Source organism: Strix aluco, chromosome 4 (assembly GCF_031877795.1).
Source record: "Strix aluco isolate bStrAlu1 chromosome 4, bStrAlu1.hap1, whole genome shotgun sequence".
In the NCBI taxonomy this organism is placed as follows: Eukaryota; Metazoa; Chordata; class Aves; order Strigiformes; family Strigidae; genus Strix; species Strix aluco.
The window spans coordinates 66,156,733-66,177,509 of record NC_133934.1 but is presented as its reverse complement, the minus strand read 5'-3'; the positions used below and the strand labels follow the sequence as shown (position 1 = coordinate 66,177,509).

The 20,777-nt window shown below is 40.0% G+C and overlaps 1 protein-coding gene across 2 annotated transcripts in view; it reads left to right on the top strand.

Annotated features, from left to right (window-relative positions):
• MOB1B (MOB kinase activator 1B) overlaps window positions 1–19,722 on the top strand; it is a 43,756-nt gene extending 24,034 nt beyond the window's left edge. For both annotated transcript variants that reach the window (XM_074823385.1, XM_074823386.1), the window contains 4 exons: window positions 3,421–3,514; window positions 10,086–10,219; window positions 12,535–12,698; window positions 13,291–19,722. In XM_074823385.1, coding sequence (XP_074679486.1) covers window positions 3,421–3,514; window positions 10,086–10,219; window positions 12,535–12,698; window positions 13,291–13,368 — 470 coding nt within the window. In that variant the 3' untranslated portion in view covers window positions 13,369–19,722. The remainder of the gene's footprint in view (window positions 1–3,420; window positions 3,515–10,085; window positions 10,220–12,534; window positions 12,699–13,290) is intronic.
• The last annotated feature ends 1,055 nt before the right edge of the window (window positions 19,723–20,777 follow it).

Below are 20,777 nucleotides of genomic sequence, written 5' to 3'. Positions count from 1 at the left end.
TAGTAGCAGTTAATTGTAGCTGTGAGCCCCTTCTGTTGATTGAGACATGTAATAAGGAAATAAAATGTGTGACTTAACTGTCATTGGTTTTGCCCTTCACAGTAGTGAGAGCACAGGAACAAATGTGCTCTGCTCTTCTACTTCTTGCTTAACTCTTAGCCTTGCTGATGTCTCATGGTAATGAGTTGATGTTCATGTAGAGTTTTTTCAAATATGTTTTCAAAATAAAGAGAAGTGTATCATCAGTTTGTTCTGAGTTTCATTTGAAATCTCCTTGACTTGAAAATACTTAAGAATTAATTTCAGAAGCCCCTATCTTTGTAATAGAAGATCAGACAGTGTGCACTTCTTCAAGTAGAAAAAGCACTTGGAAAAAATAATCTGAGGTCTTGAAGCTTAAGAACAATGAATAAAAAGAGGAAATGAAAATATGCAGAGACACTGTACAGCTTTACACATGTTGGAAAGGAGGTTCTTGCATTTTTGTTGTTTGTGACACGCTTTGGTGGATGGGTGGTGTGTCTCACGGCCTTTTGAGACTTGCCAGTGGGATTCACAATAATCAGTCATCTTGTCGAAGTCTGTGTGGGTTTTTTGAACATGCTTGCCTTGAAGCAAACATTGGGCTGTGGTTTCTACTGGGAGCAGGGAATGGAAACTTAATTAACAGTTCTTGTGTACACTTAAGAAACAAGGACTGTATATAACTGCTTCTTGCTGCCTTCGGTGTTAACTGCCTCCTCCCCCTGTCAAAACAAGCTTTAGGAGTCCTCCTTGTCCTCTCTAATTTTTTTTTATCAAACTTTCCCAGTGTTATTTTTTTGCTTTTTAGCTTTTGCTGGGGGCAGGCGGGGGAGAAGCTCTTGTTGCTAGAGATGAACTGTGCTAGGTGCATGCCGTACAGATTTTTATTTGGTTCCCTTTTTTGATACTTGGGAAGTTGCATAACACAGTGGTAACTCCTGTATCTGCTGAACAGTAGCTGTAACTTGCTGCTATCATATTCATGTAATCTCTGATGTTTATTCTCTGGAAAAATCGGTGACGGGAGCTGCAGTATTTAACCCTCCCTTTCAGCTATCAGTTACTTTCACAGTATGTGGTATCTGCTAGTGCTTACATTTAGGAGGCCAATCTCCATCTCATTACAGCAAGACTATATCTCTGTAATAGAGTTAAGCAAGGAACAGAAGTTTGGGTAGGTTACCAAGAAATATGCTGGCTTCTCTTTGGCACAACACTGGATTGCGAGGAGTGTATTGTTGGTGTTAATTCCACAGTGTCCTGCTGATGGGTTGTATGAGACCATTCAGTGTTACAGCTGGTAACTGTTTTCTAAACTCATTTTTTAAAGTTAAGATGAACATGTCTGTGTAACTACTGCAGAGACTGGTCACAGGAAAACCTTTCACTGTTGGTTCAGAATTAAGAGCTTGCTTTGTCACCTGAACACTAAATTGAATAACACGTGGCGATTTGATGACATGATTAGACTGGCACTACTGCTGATATGGGGTTTTATTTGAGTATTCATGAAATCTGTTTCAGTAAAGACACAGTTTGTCACTGGCACATTGAATTGCAGGTGTAAAGCAGGTAGCACCGAAGTAAAACAAGTTTTAAGCGATGCTGAGCCTAGACAGACAGCACACTGTTTCTCATCCTGAGGACTAATTCTGCAGACATGATTCATAAATGAAGTTTCTAGCTGTAAAGGCTCCCGTTGTCAGAGGTGGCAGGTCCACTGCTCTTAGCAGTAGAAGTGGTGTGGCCTGGACTGGGCATTGGGGCATTAAATCTACTTATGTGTTATATATGGTTCCTTTCAGGGTAAGGGTCTGTTGGTTAGTTAAATTTCCAAAGCACTGTGGTTAGACAGAGGGAGTTGAACTCCAAATAGGAGTTGAACGCTACCACACTTGATTTGGATTTTTATATGATTGCTGAATTTCATCCATGCATAAAAATGAATGAATAAGGACACCAAAGCTAGTCCCGCAATTCTTTAGTTCCTGTATGCTTGTGTTGCTTGTGTTCATCCAGAAGCAGAATTTGAATTAACTGTTGCAGGATAAGGGAAACAGGAATGTGTAGTAAAACTGTTATTGTGGAACCACATCATGCACTTAGTCATAAGAATTTAACCCAGTCTACTTAAAATTTTATTTCCTAGTGCTTAATATTGGTCACCTTTCAACTTTTACTCACGACATCCATTGTCCAAAAGACATTTTTAAAAGATAAGCTTATGTATTGATACCTTGGTAATGTGCCGTGCTCCCCAACAGATGCAAGGTGGGGGCATTCATTGAGGGAAGATAAAGTGGATTTTATAAACTGATTATGGTGACCACAGTTCCTAAGAACAGTACCTGCTGTTAGGTTATTGCACAAGGGCCTTGCTTTCAAAGTGTTCTAAGTAATCAAGCTCCTATTTAAAGTAGTAATAACTATGGGAATACTTAGATATGCTAACCTTTGGTCTTTTATTTCAGTAATTCAGCTGTGGACCATTAAAAAAAAGTTTTGACTAAGAGAACATGTAATAAAACTTAAGCAATAACCCCCCAGAACAAAATTGCAAGGATAATGAGGAAACATTGTGGACTAAATACTGATTGTGGTAGTTAATTGATAATATAAGGAGCACAGGTTGCTTTGCACTGTAACTACTCCTATGTCATTTCTGTACCCAGCTCCCATACACTTAGTATTTGACCATAACATAACTAAAAGAGGACAGATTTAGATTAGATATAAGGAAGAAATTCTTCACTGTGAGGGTGGTGAAGTGTGATGGTTTCCCAGAGAAGCTGTGGCTGCCCCCTCCCTGGCAGTGTTCCAGGCCAGGTTGGACGGGGCTTTGAGCAACCTGGTCTAGTGGAAGGTGTCCCTGCCCATGGCAGGGGGGTTGGAACTAGGTGATGTTAAATGGTCCCTTCCAACCCAAACCGTTCTGTGATGCTGTGAAATGTTGTTTGAAAAGATAGTCTTCTGGAAAACCAAGCCTGAGGGAAGTCTGTGTCACCTAATGAGTAACAGCTCTCTCTAGTTGGAAAGTTTACACTGCAAATCTTTGTTTTATTCCAGACTTGCCAGTAGAATTTGGGATTCTAATAAAATGCACCAAACTTTTAGGAAGGGAAACAACTCTGCTTTCTCATTCCCTTTTCTTCTTTCAAATGAAGATTTTGCTGCAGTGAACAATTAAATAGTTATTGCCAGAGCCTGTTCTCGAAAGTTGGTGGTTGCATTGCGCGTGTCCTTTATAAAACATCTTAGAAAGCAATAACAATGAAGTTTTTTCACAAAAAAAATTCCAGATCCCTCTTCAGCAGTGCGCACTTTACAGTTAAGGTTAGGAAGCTTGTGTTTTGGTTACACTGCAGAGTGTTAACTGATGGTTTGTATGCTTTACAGCTGTTGACTTCTTCAACCAGATCAATATGCTTTATGGAACCATTACGGACTTCTGCACAGAGGAGAGCTGCCCTGTGATGTCTGCTGGCCCAAAGTAAGATTATTTTTTACCCACTGTTAAATGTGCAATTTTTGAGATGATTTTGCATTTGAAAACTTGAGACTAGCTCAGTTGAGTGCCAAAGATAAGGTAATTTCTGTGGGTGGAAAGGATGTCTTTTCTTGTTACCTGTGGAGGGAAGAAAAACTTGAACCTTTGTTAAGGGAGTGGGGAAAGGAAAGGAAAGGTGTGTTTTTGGTGTGGTTTTTTGTTTGTTTATTTATTTGGGTTTTTTTTCTCCTTTTTCTTTAGCCTGGGAAGTAAACTGATGATCAAAACTATTTTTGTGAAGTGTTAATGACAGCTTCTTAAATTAAGATTGAATTTTTTATATACAAGCATTCAAATAGGGCATACTAGAATCTTTCTTCTAGGCATTTAAGTAGGTATTGTAGATATAAACTTGGCTACAGTTTTTAGTAGTCTGGATAAGAGTCCCTTACCCTGTCCCTCAGTTAAGTTTCACTACTTTGATTCTTGCTTATGCTTTTGAACAGACATCCCACTTCTGTGTTTTTTCTTGCTCTCCAGCTGCTCAGTGTTTTCCAAAGAGGAAAATACCTGCATTTCTAAATGAGTGGCAAGGGAGAGCACTGCTTCCTTTTAAATTACTGTAAAATCTTAAATAAACAATAAAGAAAAACATTCCTCTCTTCCACTTCCTTCTCCTTTATAATGACATTTGTTGTTATTGTATGAAGCCAGTAATTGCCAGCCAGTGTGATGGAGAGCTGAGGATATGCAAAAGGATGCTGCTGGGAGGGCAAGGCGAAGAGGACAGGAACTCGGCAAGGCGAAAGCAGCCAGACAGACTAAGAAAAGCTTTGGCACTACATTCTTAAACTAAAAATGAATGCCAAAACCAGTGTGGACAGGCAGACCTGCTGCTGCAAAGCAGGGAGGGGTGAAAATACAAAAGGAATAGAAGTTTACCATTATGCAAAAGAACTTGGGGATAAGCTTGTGCAATAACGTAGCCCATTGTCTGCTTTGTGCCTTGGTGTGCAGAATGGACTCCTATTTATTAAATAAGGGCATGAAAATATTTCTTTGCTTTATTGTTTGTCTGCTGAGAAGCAGTTATTTGGGGATGGAGGTTAATTATTAAAAGAGTAGCTGTCTGGTTGCCAGACTAAACAATTTATTTCTCTCCAGAGAGACCAATAACTATCGACAGAAATACATGTCATACTAAATACTTACGAAACAGGGTAGGAAAGAGATGCTAGAGACCAGAAGATGCATTCTACCCAGATTTTAATTAGGTCATCTTGTCCCTAGGATTTCTAGAGCATTCCCCAAACCCTGCAGCCCCTACCTGTGCTCAGTCAGGGATAGGTATTGTGAAAGGATCAGAAGTTTTGTGCACATGAGGGGCTGAGGCCAGGCAGGCTCAGGAACGGGTGATTTGTGAGGCTGGTGGTGACCACCAGTGGTTCATATACAGTGTTTTTTAGTTTGAGTGAGTGTGGCTTGCTTTCTCTTAAAAAGTGGCCTGCAAAATTTTTTTCAGGGAGGTACTGCTGGAAAACCTGTCAGCATGAAAGCACTGATATTTACAGATTTTTTTTTTTTTCTGTTTCTTATCTCTGTTTCCTGTTCTCTTCTGGCTCAAGCTATATTAGTTCAAGAGGCATTGAGTCTTAGGTGCTCGTTAGTGCTTCTAGGCTGAAGGTTGCTGTCTGCTCACATCCATGGCTGACCTACCACCAGTATTGCATCCTCATCTATTTCAGACCAAAGAGTATGAGTTAGCTGAAACAACTTACATAAGGTTGGTTGAAACAAGTTAGGCAGCTGTAGCCTGAGTAGCTGGAGAAACCAAAGCAGCAAGCACTCTATGGCTCTAAAATTTGCTTTTTGCATTCTCACTGGAAAAGTGTTTATGGTCGATGTATTAAAAAAGGGTTGTAAGGTGCTGGTGCATACATAGGTAGCTGTTTAGAACTCATTGTGGTTCACTCTGAATTTTCATAGCACAACTGATGAACTTGTAGCAGTCTATGGAAAAATTAAACCAGATGTCTTAGGTGAGAGGGTAACCAGAGCAGAAGTGTGGTGTTTCCTGTATCCACTGCCTGGTACTGGTGTGTTTTTGTCTTTAAAAACCCTTTACAAGGGGAAAAAAAAATACCCTTGGAAACAGGTCACCTCACTTCATGTGTTTTCTGTGTTTTATTTTTGATATAGGGTGGGTTACCTTCTCTAAAGGGCTCCCTTGAAGCAAATGCTTGGGGCTGTATGGTTACTTCTCCAGCCCACTGGTTCTTTTTGGTAGCTATCTTAACAGAAGAGCTTAGCTGAGGCAGGTAAATTTTTGTGTGCTGTGGGATAGATTTAATTTCTTCTGGACTTGTCTTTGTTAGAAGGATTGCTGACTTTGCTTTTAGCAGGGTGTTAGTACAGTGAGTTAGTTAGGATTGACGTGAAGATCAAGAACAGATCTCCTCCTCCTCCTGCCGTACAGCTCATTGTCTAACAATTTGAAAGAAGCATTGGTTTAATTTGTTCCAAAACATACGATTACTCACGGTAACGTTCCATTCTTTTCACTTCAGCAAAGACCAACCATTTCTTACCCAAACAGTTGGTTATCACTCCTTGCTGTTCTTACATCAGTTGCAGTATCACCGTCACTGCAACAGGCATGATAATAAGTTAAGAACCTGTATAGAAGTAATATGTTTATTAACCAGCATTGGGTGAGGGGAATTTTCTGTATTTTCCGCGCAGGTTGTAAGTCTTCAGTAAGAGCACAAAGGAGGGACATGGCTACTGCATTTTTCAAAGCTGTGTGTCTGAACTGGGGCTCTAAAATCTGTATCTAGGCATTTGTTAGTGCACTAAGTTCACTCTTAGTGGCAATGAGATCCTTCTATTTTTCTGAGGTTTGTGTGTCCATAGTGCTTCTGTCTTCCTATGTTCAAATCAGAATAGCTGGGCACCTGAAAATGGATGGCTCCTGTAAATCCTACATGGCTGTAATATGGTGTAATTGAATGTGTTTGCATGCTGCCTTCTGCCCATTGCGTCTGCAGGAAAAAAATGAATAAATGATGTAATCAGGTCCTTGAAATACCCTGTGTCTCTTAGCAGTAGCAATCCTTTTGCCTTTTTGTGACACTCCCTTCTGCACCTGTGTTGCTTGATGACTGAGGGACAAAACAGAATAAGTATTTTTCAGCAGTCTTGTAATACAGTTTTGCTGACATTTAGAGATGATAGGTGCAAATACATGTCTAGGAATTTTTTCAGAGGCATTACTGAGCCCCTGTATTTTATTGCTGTTGGACAAGGTAACAGCTTTAATTTTAGCCAAGATGGTTTTTGGTTTGTTGTGGGTTTTTTGGGCCATGAACATGTAATTGTGCAGTAGAGGATCTGGTGCTATGATTGTTTATACTTAGGGATATTTTCTAGTGTGAGAAGCTTAGTTGGGTTTCTGTTTATAGATAGCAAATAACTTGTGTTTATTAGTACGAGAGAATTCTACCAGAGTCATTAGGGATTCTTAGTTTTTCCCCTGCACTTGCTGAAGTGAGCTATGTATTTGTTGCTCTGTCCTTCACATGGTGCCCTTAAAAACCTCTACTAAACTGCAGAGATTTCTGAAAATGTATTTTCTGTAGAGAAACTGTCTGTCACAGTAAGGTTAATTTGTTTCTATCAGCAGAGCTTGAGCTAGAAATGTGATTTTAACCCTTCATTTCCTGCAGAACTTCAAATGATTCTAGTACGTGGGAATTCTTTGTGTGTGTTTGATATTTTTTTTTTTTTAAGAAGTTAGGCTAGGATTCTTGATTTGTTTTCGGTGATGTATTTAATCTTGTAGGAAGAGTTCATTTTCCCCTCCCTTGCGAAACCCAAGCCTTTTGACAGCCTAGGAACAACCGTGAACATTGTGCCCACTGCGTGGAGCATGGGAGGTTTGCAGGAATACTTTTGGATTCTCTATATGACTTTATTTTTGTCAGGACATATCTGCTGTTTCTTAAGAGCTGTGTTACTTAAAGGGTCATTCTATGGCATTCCTTCCTCTAAAAAATACAGAATTAACCCATAGTGTTGGGGGGGAGGGGGGCTTCTTACAGATGTTATTTGGATGAGATTTTTAGCATGTCATATAGTTTGTTGCCTTGCTCTGTCTCCAGTCTGAACCTGGCACCTCTGTTAAGTCTTAGTATTTGTCCTACGTTAATACCACTTAAATCTCAGTATTAGGGTAATACTGGGTGGTGACGAATACTGATTTTTCAGACATCCAGACACGTTGTGGTCCATTCAGTGTGTATGGATTTTTTGTATGTGTTTTGAGATACAATTTTAAAATGCTTTCAGGTCCTCAGATTTGTTGCTGTTATAAAAATGGGATTTTTTTATACCACTGTGAGGAGCACGCTCATAATCGCTTGTAAAATATGTTTATTATGAAAATGTTCTCCCAGTTACTGTTCTGACAAAACTGAATTTGTTTAACAAAATTAGAAGCCAGATTTATCAGATACCGTTAAGCTTTGCATAAAATTATGTGTATGGTCTTTAAAATAGAAGACCATCTCCAGTGTCTGCACAATACTAATTGGAGATAGCAAGGAAGGGTTTATAAACAGTGGGGGTTGTAGCCCAAACATTGTGGTATGCTACTACTCTGCTAAGAAGTAACAACCAAATGGAGCACGCTATCCTCCATGACAAGAAGAAATATTAACCATTAATAACATCTATTCTTTTAAAAAGAACTGAGATAAAACTTGCGGGTGAAGTGGCTATGTTTCCTGTAAAAGCATGGTGGAGCTGACATCACTCTCCTTATATGTTTTGTTTAGTTTTTTTAAATTTTAGGTTTTTAGAGGAGGAGTGTTGCAGCTAGTCTGAATCATTGTTCATTTGTTTCTCTGGGAGGATTTCAGAGCTGCAGAGCTCAGCAGTCCTGTTGGTTTCTGGCTTGGCAGCAGACTCACCCCACGGATAGCCATTCTCAGCAGTGCTGGCTGAGCAAGGCTGGCTGATTTAAACCTGACGTGAGGGATTGTGCTGTGTTCAGATCTAAAAGAGAGCACGGCTCTGTGCTGATGAGAGAAACTGCTCAGATGTTATGGACTGGCAAGGAATATTAAGATACATGCATTTGTACTCAGCAAGATGTAGAAAGAAACACTGTGGTTCACTTGAAAGCTGGTATTGTCAGGCTCGCAATGCTAAATGTGTTGGGGTTTTTTTTTATACTATATGTTCCCAAAATTAGTCATCTTCTGTGTCAGGACTTTGGTCAACTGCATTCCCCAAGGCAGTGAAAATACCTGTTCCATTCTAATTTCATGAGGACTTATTTCTATCTGGTTGTGCATATAAATGGATGCTTTTTCCATGGCTTTTTAAATTCCTGAAGTTAAAATGGTAATTGTAAAATGAATGATACTGGAATCTACTCAGTAAATGTGATACATAAAAGTTGTCAACATTACTGGTGCTCTGAATGGAAGAGGCTTAAAAAGAGCACACGTTCTCCTGTTCCATAGTCATGTCAGTGGTTTGTGAAGGTGTGATACCAGCTTATCTACAGATGGAAAAATTAAGCTAAAAAGCCTGCAACTATCAAGTGGGTCAGTGGTATAACTGGGAACTGAGATTTTTCTGATTCTTGGTGTGCTGCATGGTATCACTAGACCTTCAGCTATGAACCTTTTCTAAGGAGGAGTATTTAGTCTAGAAGCTTTCTTCCAACTGTTAGCTGAAAGGCATGTTATATCATCTTTTGGTTTTGTAATAGTATTCCTTGGCATTAACCTACCTCTGAATCTATTCCATTTCTCTTACACAATCATTATTTGGGTTCTTTGGCAAGAGCAAATGTAGTTTGGTCTTCAGTTATGCAAAATCTATAAGAATTCCATAAATTTTAGGGGTCTAATATGTCTGGCTGGCAGCTGCTGCAGATGTTGACCACTGCCACTGGCTTTGCAGTTCCTGTTTGCCAGTGGAGGAGAAGAGAAGCCCATTACTAAGGCTGATTGTGTGAAATTTCACACGAGAAATCAGTCAGGTGCCTTCACTGATTTGAGTCCTGGAGCTTAGCTTTTACTTGTGTGAGAATCTCATGTAACTTTTTAATGTTTCACTTCAACAGGCTGTAATTTTCTTTTGGAGTGGATAAAAAAAAAAAAGCTTTAAAAAAGAATAAGTACCCATTGGCCTTTCAGGGTTTGTAAACCTATTCATACAGCACCTTTTGATGTACAGGGATGCAGATCTGACTGCAGGCTGCCATGTGCGTTTTGGCAGTGGCATTGCAACTGAGGATGAATGAGTTGTGCTATAAAGGACGAAGTTTTTGAAGGCCTTCACAGACTGCAGAAGGGAGTCCAGCTAAAGCAGGATTGCAGTGGGGAGACAGGGCACAGAGCAGCTGCAGATGACTGGGGAGCATTTGGACCTTAGTTTCAAGGAAGGGCTGTGGGAGGGTTTGGGAGTACGGGAAGCGGTGCAAGAAAAGCAACCTTCCAGGTCTTTATATGAATGATTCACTTGTGTTAAGAAATGTCTTGTTGTTGTCGTCCCAACCCAGATATGAGTACCACTGGGCAGATGGGACAAACATAAAGAAACCAATTAAGTGCTCTGCACCAAAGTACATTGATTACCTGATGACTTGGGTCCAGGATCAGCTGGATGATGAAACGCTATTTCCTTCTAAAATAGGTAAAGTAAATAAGTAAAATTGAACAATGTATCTGGATTACAGTTGTACAGGAATATTCAAGTCTTATAGCATTAAAAGGTCTCCTAAATGACTGAGGAGTAGGGCAACTTTAAAAGGTTACATTATATATATAAAAGCACTTCTGTCTCTTAAGATAAAATTTTTGTGGTAGTACATGAACTCTGATACATGTGTTAATACTCCTGATAAACATCTATCACAATTCTGAATGCAGGAAGTACTGTTTCTATTTAATAATTGACTGTGTTGATCAAATCTGAAGTTTTTTTAATTTTGCATAATGGACTGTTTCCTTAGAAATAAGGCAGAGGGTCTCAAAACCTTTATTGGTACAAACTGGCGGCTTACTGATGCAAGAAACATGTCTGGTGCTTGTGAGGAGCTTCTCCTGGGTCTTACCTCCAAAGAAGCTGAATTGCGTCTTTGATCTTAAGTTAATGATTTTTTTTCTTTTCAAGTGAAGATGAAAGATGTATATTTTTAAGAGGTTTCTTTCAGAAAAGCAGGAGGAAAATAATGAACAGCCATCAGTTTGGAAATGATAACAAGAAGAAAATCCTGCTTCTAGAGGCACGAAGGACTGCTTGTTCTAAAGCTCCAAACTGGCAGTTTTCCAGTACACCACTACTCATAGGCTTATGATCCGTGGTGAAATAAGGAAGGGAGATCTGTTTAATTGCTTTTATTATGTGAATAGTTTCTGAAGCATTTGACACATTTTCAATAAGCCTCTTCAAAGAAACAGGGCCACCTGTCAGAATCAAGTGGCATTTGTTTTTACTTACAGTTAAGCAGATAACCAGAGAAGGGTGATTAGTTTGGGAAGAAGTGACAAAAAGCTAAATCTCCCCTGCTCAGTAGATGTGAACATGGTTTCTTTGACTACTATGGCATTTGTTTTAGTGTTTCAGAGTAGAGTTCAGAGCTGGGGTAGGAGTTCACTGCTAGTGGGAATGATATTAAAGAGTTACAGTTACCATTAAAATTGTGTTCAGAAGACTACATCAGGACTTGATCTTTCTTTAACTGCAGCATATACTTTGCTGAAGACTTTTTTATTAGGATGTATTTTTGAAAGGTAGCGATTTAGAAAGAGACTTAAAGGCCACCATATATAAGCAACTAAATATGAACTTCCCATGCCATGCAGCAGACAGTGAAGGAAATATAATGTACATGTAAGCAGGGCAAGCTTAAGTAGGAGTATGCAAATTTTATTGCTAGGGTTTTAAAGCATTAGTGAGACCATGATTGGCCTACAGCAACCAGCTTGGGCCTCTGGCCTTCAGACAGGACTTCAGCAATTGGAAAGACTGCAAATGAATGAAGCTGACGGGTAAAACTGCTATATGATGAGAAGCTAGACAGGTTTAATCTTTTTAGATGGCTGATACATATCTTTTTTTAGCCTGCGGATGTGTCAACTAAAGAGATTATTGCTCCCAGTAGCTGGTTGCTGTTTCCTAACGAATTTAAATAAAACTTGTGCACTGACAAAGGTCTGCTTTTGAAACTGATTTTATGTGTCTTGGGTCACTTTCACTGAAATGACTGAAGGGAGAATGTTTCAGAGTACTGCAGCAGTCAGTGAAGAAAGCAGTAGCCTCCGGCTAAGGGATGGTGATGAGCAGGACGGAAGCATGAGTCTTTTTGCTGGGCACGAGACAGGTGGAAGGGAGCCTATTTCTGATTTCAGTTTAGCCAAGAGAAGTGTAAAACTCCATGGCTGATACCAAAGGTTACCTACAGTTACCTACACAAAGGTATTTGGTGTCCCTTGTGGTATATCAGACACATCCACAGAGCCACTGGTGAGACTCCAAGCCTGCAGGAGACTTCGCCTTTTCTGCCTCCAGTCGGAGGGCAGGCAGGTACCGAGAGGGCATCTATAAGCGAATTAGATACCTGTGCTTGGGTAACTGAATCCCAGCAGAAAGGAGGAAGATTCTCAGTCAGAGGAGGTTCTTCAGGGAACTGTACTGAGGCATAACAAGACTTAGTAGCTGGAAGCTGAAGCTAGAAAGGTTCAGCATAGAATGTAGTCAGATGGAAAATGTTCATGAGCCACTGGTCTGCTGAAGGGAGGGAAACTTCCCCTCTGGTCTTTCCATGAGCTTGTTGTTGTGCTTCAGCCTAAGTACATTATGTGATTTACAGATGGAATTGCTGTGTGAAACAGAACAGCCCTTCTTGTGCAAGAGATAGGATTGGGCATAGATAGCGTTGTGGCTTTCAAACTACGTGAACGTGGCATGGGCATTTAAAAATAAGTTATCTGTTTCCTTATTTCTAGGTGTACCATTCCCAAAGAACTTCATGTCAGTGGCAAAGACAATTTTAAAGCGTCTCTTCAGAGTTTATGCTCACATTTATCACCAGCACTTTGATCCAGTGATTCAACTACAGGAAGAGGCACACCTTAACACTTCTTTCAAGCACTTTATATTTTTTGTTCAGGTAAGTGGGGCAGGAGCATTATGGTTACAGTTATAGTCTGGAAAAAGTCATGTGTCGAAGTAATGCCCCTTCAGTTTCTTAACAGTTGGTGTGTTTGTAGGAGAGTCAAAACCTCCAGGACCCTAACTAAGATATAGTGTCTTACTCCATTTTTATGTATATTTACTGCTAAGCATTCAAGGAATGGAAAAGTTTTCAGTGAAGTGTTTGTTTGCTACAAAATTGAATACCAAAAAGTGTTCCCTACCAAATAATTTAGAACAGTAATTCCTAACAAAAGAAAGAGGAGGACAGGAGGATGGTATCTGAAGCTGGACTGAAAAGAGTGTGCTTGCTTCAAAGCTACATTCCCTCCCTCCCCTTTTAAAAAAAAGAGTATCTTCTTGCATGTCCTTCCTTTAAGTGTGGGGAAAAAACTTTAGGCAGTGAAACACTGCTATTCAGCTAACAGCAGATAAGCAGAAAACGCTGTAGTGGCCAAGCCTGGTCTCGCAAGAGCCTGCTACCAAATAACTTGTATCTGAATAAGACTTCTCAGCTGAACTGCACATGTAACACTATATGTATGTCTTTCTCTTCATCCTTTTTACAGGAATTCAACCTTATTGATAGAAGAGAACTTGCACCACTTCAAGAACTGATTGAAAAACTCACCTCTAAGGACAGATAAAAAGAAGAGGATATCTTGAAGTCACTTGTTTCTTTAAGCAAGCGTGTGGTATTTGTTTTTTTGTTCATTCGTTTTTTTTAAAAAAAACAAAACACCTGTGCTGTTACTAATGACAGCCAAGATCTACTTTCTGTGCTTTTATTAGGGGAAGTCTTTTATCTGTTAGTGACACGTGGTAAATAGCTTTTTTTTTTGATTATTGTTACTCATTGTGGAATTTTAGCAGGTGCTGAGTGTTTATAAAGGAAACATGCTTGGTTGGGGGATTGACTCTGCTGGTGGATGGGTTCTTCTATTGTGTCAGTGGTAGCCCATTCTCATGAAGTCCCTAAAAGACTTGCTTACATTCTCTAAGTGCCTTGGCAGACTCACTTCTGAGGTGCAAAGCACATACAATACTGAACATTGCTGGAAACAGAAAATATGAACTAACACCCAGGACACTTACTGATACTTGTTTTAGAAAAATATATATATGCTTACACTAAAAAAAAGCCATAACTTACTGAAATCAATGATCTCCAGCTTTTAATACAAATATTTGTCTTATTTTTATAGAGATTAATATAGAATTTTTCAAACCTAGATATTTCTTATAAAGAAAAGTGATGATGAAGTTCTAGTCGCTAAAGCGAAACGATGAAGGTGGTGTCAAAATTATAAAGAATGTGTGCTTAGCAAGTAGTTTCATGTCTGTTGACATTGGTTTTGGCTTCTCATAGTTTTATTTTTTTAACAGGGAAGCACCAACTTGGGTCAGTCACTTCTGTTACGTTTCCTAGCATTTGCCAAATGAAGGGTTAGTTTGCACAAATACAGTTAAGGAAAATGTTCAATATAAAAAAAATGCAGTGGGGTAATACTAAGAAAAATCTGACTTGAAAAATAACTAGTGAAATGATGTTTGTAAGTTATGAGCCTGGCTCTGTGGAGCTCTGGCGGCCAGTGTTTTCTGTGGGAGGAAAGTGTGAATATGATTTCATGGACCACTTTGGATTTACATTAACATGATGGTGTTCTCTCCCATTCAAAATTGCAGCCCATCTCCAAGGAACTACAGCAGTTAGGAAAAGTGATAGGAACATAATGGTAAATTTTTAGTCGTTTGTAATTTGGTAAGTGCATCTTCTGTTTCTGAGAGAACCTAATCAAAATGTGGCCTTCTGTCACCTGGGCTAGTGTCTTTGCCTCTCTAGCCTTCTGTTTTCTCAAACCAGAAATGAGAATCTCCTGTGAGAAGTTAACCTCTGGGGTGATCCACAGACAACGACTTAGAAATTTCTTCTGCAGCTGTATCAGTCAGGTTTCCCATTGCCGAAGCCTGTATGACAAGCTCGCTTGTTCATTTATGGATCTTGTCAAAGCCATTGTGTTTTGGATTCAGAAAAATCTATATTAGGTTCTGCAATGTGCTATCCCATGATATCACTAGTTGCCAAATATGGTATACGAGGTGGTTAACGTTACCAGGCTTCGCTAGATTGTGACTCTGCAAAAACACCATTTTTAGGCCTGAATAGTATGACGACCTTAACTGACTGGTGTACACTAGACTGACTCTTGAGCCGCTAAAATTTACAGGTGAAGCCAAGGTTAGCATGTGACAGAAAAGTTGAGCTTAAGTTTTGTGTGTCTTTGCTTGACTGAAAATGCTGAGTAAAGTGGAAAATACTGGGCAGCAGCCTGCAAAATATGTAAGTGGCCAGTATTCTAACCAGCTACTAAACATCTAAGCAGAGTAATAAACACGTACTCTTTTGGGACACATAATTTTATCTTGGAAGTAGTGATTCTAGTATTTCAGAAGCCTCTGAAAGTTATTTTAAGAACTGTGTTATCTTCAATGGAGTTAAGTTTTGTAGTCTGCTTAAACTGCTTCCTGGAGAAGCAATTTAATGTTTCATTACCTCTTCTGTCTCTCCTTTTTTTTTTATTTTTGCTCCTCCCCCTGACCCCCCAACAGACTTGAGAACAATTGAGAAAACCTAGTACTGAGCTAGAAACTGGCATTGTCTACTTGTTTCACTGCTGTTTATTTAGAAATGGAAACATGGAGTGTTGTGAAGAATGGTCATGCAGTGGTGTTCATACTGAATTTAGGTTTGGCTACACTAATATTAGATAGAGAGGCTGCTTGCAAAACACCCACAGTTTAGCATTTGTAATGAACACAGTCCTTGGTGTCATTCAAAGCTTCATTGCCGTTCAAGAGAACGTAGAATGTCTTTGGCTCCTTTGCAGATCAGTGTCATTGCCCGTTATAATCTGCTCAAAGAACAGGTGAAATTTTCGGTGATCCCTATGTTTCAGCTTTATGTCATAGAGAATGACCAAGTTTTGTTAATCTGTGGATGTCAAAGGAAAGGACTTCTGTGTTGTGGTTTTCTTAACATTGAGTGTTGGGATTGGATTGGAGTTTCCACAGTCCACACAGTCAGGCTGACGATGCAGAGAGCGCTTTCCGTTAAATGTTTTAACAAACTCCTGTTTTAAAAAAGGTGGAGTAAGATCTTCTCCCTTCTCAGTCAGTAAGGATCTTGTCTCTCCTGTGTGCGTACACACATGTGGGAGGAAAAGAGGGGAGTTACTCTATGTCTTGTTACCTCTTCAGGGAGTTGGGGGTTGGGAAAACATGTACAAGGCTTAAGAAGATGAGAGGCAAAACAAAACAAGAAGCATGAGCACAATTTCCTTTTCATTGGCAAGTTGCCTGTGACTGCCGTATTCACCCCAATGCTTTTGTCAGTCCTTCTGTTCATAGGACATATCTGATCTGGCAAACATTGGATTTCCCCATGCAATTCTGTTGGCCAGTGGAAGTGTCAGTCAGTGCTGTAGCACCTAAATGCTGCCATCTGGAGTTGAATACTGGGCTGATAAGAAAGAAGGAGCTCCCGGGGCAGAACATCCCATGTGTTGGACTGGGAAAGTACCATCCTGTTGAACAGTTGGAGAAAAAGTGTTCCTTTGGTATGCACTATTGTTTTTATGTGCTGTATGGTATGTTTGACAAGGTAGCTGGGAATGCAGTATTTCTATGGACTGTGTGCATCATTCCCGATGTCTTTGCAGCTGCAGGACTGTTTTTAACTGAGTAGCATACCTGACATCTGATGTGGACTCGACTGTGTAAACCTGGTGTGGGAGCAGTAGGATGGCAGTGCTAGCTTTGGGTGCAGGGTTGGAGGGATCTCTTAGGTCAGGATGAATAACGCAGAAGACGATCATCTTTTCAGAGTTACGGGAGCAGTTGGTGTCCACCTGACTATGCAAAAACAGCTTAACTCCCAGATTTGAATGGCACGATTTTGACCAGACTTCAGTCACTCAGGAAGCTGCATTTAAGAACATGATCTCAACACACACAGCCTTTTATGTGTGCTTCTAAGGAGTGTTTAATGACTAAAAATTTTCAGCTACAGAGGTGTGAAGAGTGCTGCAGATGCAGTTTTATATTAAAAATCCTGTAAACTTTTCAATGAAAACTGCTTTGCTGACTTGAGTTGGTGTTGCTCAAGAGGTTGTGTGTGCATGTTCACTGTGCTGGTAATGCTTACTGGAGAGGAGCCTTTTAACCAGTGCTGGACCTTGTGTTAGCAAGTTGCAGCAAGACATGAGAGTGAGAATTGCAGAAGCCTGCTCCAAGCTGCTAAATAGGAGACATCCTCCATTAGATTTAAAGCTGTCTCATTGGTTTGGTATCATGTACCAGAAAGAAACACAAAAGAAAAATATTTAGAAATGAGGATTTGCTTGGAGTGATACCAGTGCAGTAGTTTTCATTCTTGGCATACTTCTGCTCTGGAATGGTGGTGGTGGTGGTGTTTGGTTTTTATTTAAATAGCCAATTCTAGAAATTCAGAGGCATCTGCTGCAGTTCAGCCAATCAGAATTAGAATGTATTATGTAAAAAAAAAAAAAAAAATTAGTCTTGTGGGATAGTGTATTTTTTGTATTTAGTATGTGGCAGTAGAAAACACTTTTACAGAATAGTTTCTAGGCATGTAATAAAAGCTTGGAGATCATGATTTGCCTGACAGCTGTATGAACACATTGTTTAATTATACAACACTTGAAAATAACAACATTAAAGATATGTATGCAGTGTTTGGGATTTAGTATCCCTATGCTGTTTATATTTGCAGCTTTTAATTGTTTTTTGCTTCAAAAAGATGTGGGACCAGAAATTGATGTGTGTTTACACTCTTAAAGTAAGGGCACATTGATATGCTAAACAAAAGTTGCCATGTTGTACAAACGGAATCTGGATCAAGTGAATGTGTTTATAAAATAGTGCATTTGTTGCGGGGAAGGGGGAGGACACCCCCTCACCCCCCCAAATAAACCCCAGAGAAACGAACCCTGAACAAACCCCGTGCTGCTCTAGGCTCACTTAGAGATGGACTCTGTTATGTGTCATAGGTGCTTGGAGACAAAAACTTCCAATTTTGTTGTCATTGGGAGTGGAAGATGCTGGTGGGTGTGAACCAGGCTGGGCTGCCAGTGCTGCCTGAGGCCTTCCAGTGTAAAAGAGTCCTTAAATTCTAAGGTTTGTGGTGTTTTTCAGCTACCAGCGTATTTGACCATGTCAGTGATTTGGGTGGTCACTTCAGGAGGTCATCTACCTCGAGACGGGATGGGGCAAACTCTGCTAAGTTCATCAAGATCAGCCACCATTGCCAATGTTGACGCTGTTTAGATGGTGTGGATACATTATGTTTGCAGAAGTAATTTTTCAAGTCGCTCAAATTCAGGTCAGGGATACAGGCTAATCATGCAAAAGAAAAATGCCACATTCTGCTGTTGCAGGTAGCTGAATGGTAGATGGAGAAAACAGGTTTCAAGGGGCAGGTGGCCTGCCTGCAAGTATCAAGTTTCTTTTACTGCTTACTATGCAATGTAGAGCTTTGAACTTTTGCTTTTACTTTAAGATATAGAGGAGTACTGTCCTTATTCAGTATTTAGGAACTGAACACTCTCCCAGTCTCCCTGACACTCATTTAACAGGTAAGGATACCTATTTGCTGCTATGGACTTTACTTACCTTTCAGATAGTTCCTTTCTGTTTCTCGCTGCTCCCCTCCTTGAATCACCAGACACAATTTTACTATAAACACATCCTTTTTGAATAGTTGTGGGTTTTTTTTTTTTTTCTTTCTACCCTCTCCCCACTTCCTACCTGCCGGAGTGCTGTATTACTGTATATAAACTGCCCCCTTTTAGTTGGACTATTAAAAAAGCTGCAGCACGAACACAGATTCCTTGCTTTTATTTCACTAAAAGATTTTCTGTTACACTGAATCTTGTTTCCCTCACCTCTGATATCAGTTGTCTTTTTTCCAAACTGCACTACTAAAACCACTAGCAATTTTATGGATGCCTGTTGTCTTTTCCTGGATATCTTCTCTTTTAAGATGAGACTAACATTGATTATTTTAAATGTAAAACCTTTTTATTTTCCTGCTTTTCTTACAATTTCTTCTTGCCAGGTTAAGATTGCAGTCTAGGTAAATATCAAATTCTGGTTTTGTTTGAAGAACCAATTACCTAAATTGTTCATAGAGTATTGTATTTTTAGGGGAAATTAATTTTTATAGCCACTAAACTATACTCATTATTTTTGTACATTTGCAACTTCTGACATTTTTCAGAGACATGTCACGGAGGGTACACTTATTTTCATGGCTGTTTTACTACTTTGGGGTGCTGTGGTTGTGTTGCTTAGTACCTAGAAGCACATACCTTGATGTGCGATGGAAGAGAGAGAAGAATGCAATAAAAGTGAAGGAGGTTTCAATAAAAGGCTATTTTTGAAGGAAAACAAATTATTATGAAAGCAACACTAACCTTTCCTCCTCCTTTAGAATTCTAAAATATATGGGAGAAAATGCAGTGTAAAATAGAAAATGGAAGATGAGAACCCTTACTGTAAGCTAACTGTGCCAATATCGCTTCAGTTTGTAGTCACTGATAGTTTTAAATGAGAACAGCTTTTAATTAAAAAAAAAGTTGAATGTCTGATAATCTGCAACATGTTTATTTGAGAGTTGTAAATAATGTATACAGACTGTTGTATGTGATGGGACAAAATATTTAAATTCTAGGTTTTTTTCAATAAGAAACTGAAGGCTGTTTATAAGAGAAAATAAATAGCTATGTTTGACCATGATTGTCTTTATTTCCTTCTTGAATTTGTTCTAAATTATCTTCTACTTGTAGATTTTTTTCTGTATATTGTACACATACAAACATTACACATACAAATTAGATTTTTGTAATTGCCTTGTCTGAATTTGTGAATATTTGTATTGCAGGCAGACACAATAGCAATAAAACAACCTGATACCCTTTTAATTTCCTTGTTTCATGACCTGAATTTACATAGTATGGATGGAGCTTGGTGGGGGATTTGCGATAAGTTTAATATTGCATTAATGGCATCTTGGCGCCAATCCCAGGGTGGCTTTGAAAGCTTTGCTCAGGAGTAGGGTGTCCTGCTGCAGCTGTAGCACTCCATGCTCTCAGACTACCAGCTTCACATGAAATACAGACTCTGCTTTTGGCTGAGCTCGGCAGCACAGGTGCCTTATTTTTTTTTTTTTTTAATACTCCTGTTTTTCCTTATAAAAGCTTCCTGTGACCCTGACAGCCACAGAACTCCAGGTTTCCTACCCTCCCATCTGCATCCAACTGCCTTCTCCACTCACCCCCGTAACTCCAAAGCACCCTGTCCTGTGGTAAGTCACCTCTTGTGTGCAGCAGGGAAGCAGTTTGTGCCATCAAGTTGAAAAAGCGATTTAAAAATCTTGCTGTTAATTTAGTCCCCACAAATCTCGTGGTTGAGGGGTAGTGCAAAGGGAGTCTTGTCTCAGAGTGCGTTCACAGCCTGCAGCCATCATACGCAGTTTTGCATGAGAGCATGTGCTGGTTGTCTGCCTTGCTGCCTGTGCCTGTTGCATAGATTTGAGGATTTTTTTCCCTGTTTAACTTGGTCACTCAAGAACCAAAACGTTTGAACACTGTGATGGTACTCTGGGAAACACATTGTCAAATATGGGTTTGGTGGCTGGCAGGACGTTCTGGGGTTTTCAGCAATAACCCGCTAAACTAGTGGCACCAACCTGCCTGTAAGATATTTCTGGAAGTTTTTCTGAGGGAAATGGTTGCTTGTGAGGGCCTTTTGGTCACCGCGATGTGGCCTTTGACCTTCTCTGAGGGCAGGCGAGTAGCCCTGCGTTTCCCTGTATAAGGATACTCTGCCTGTGGCCGTGGGGGAGCGCTGCCCAGGAGGCGGGGAAGGCGAGCCTGCTTCCCTCCCTCCCTCCCTCCCTCCCTCCCTCCCTTCGCCCGGGACTAGGCGCCGGACCGAGGACCGAGCAACTCGTGGCAGGGGTGGCGCCCGCCCATCG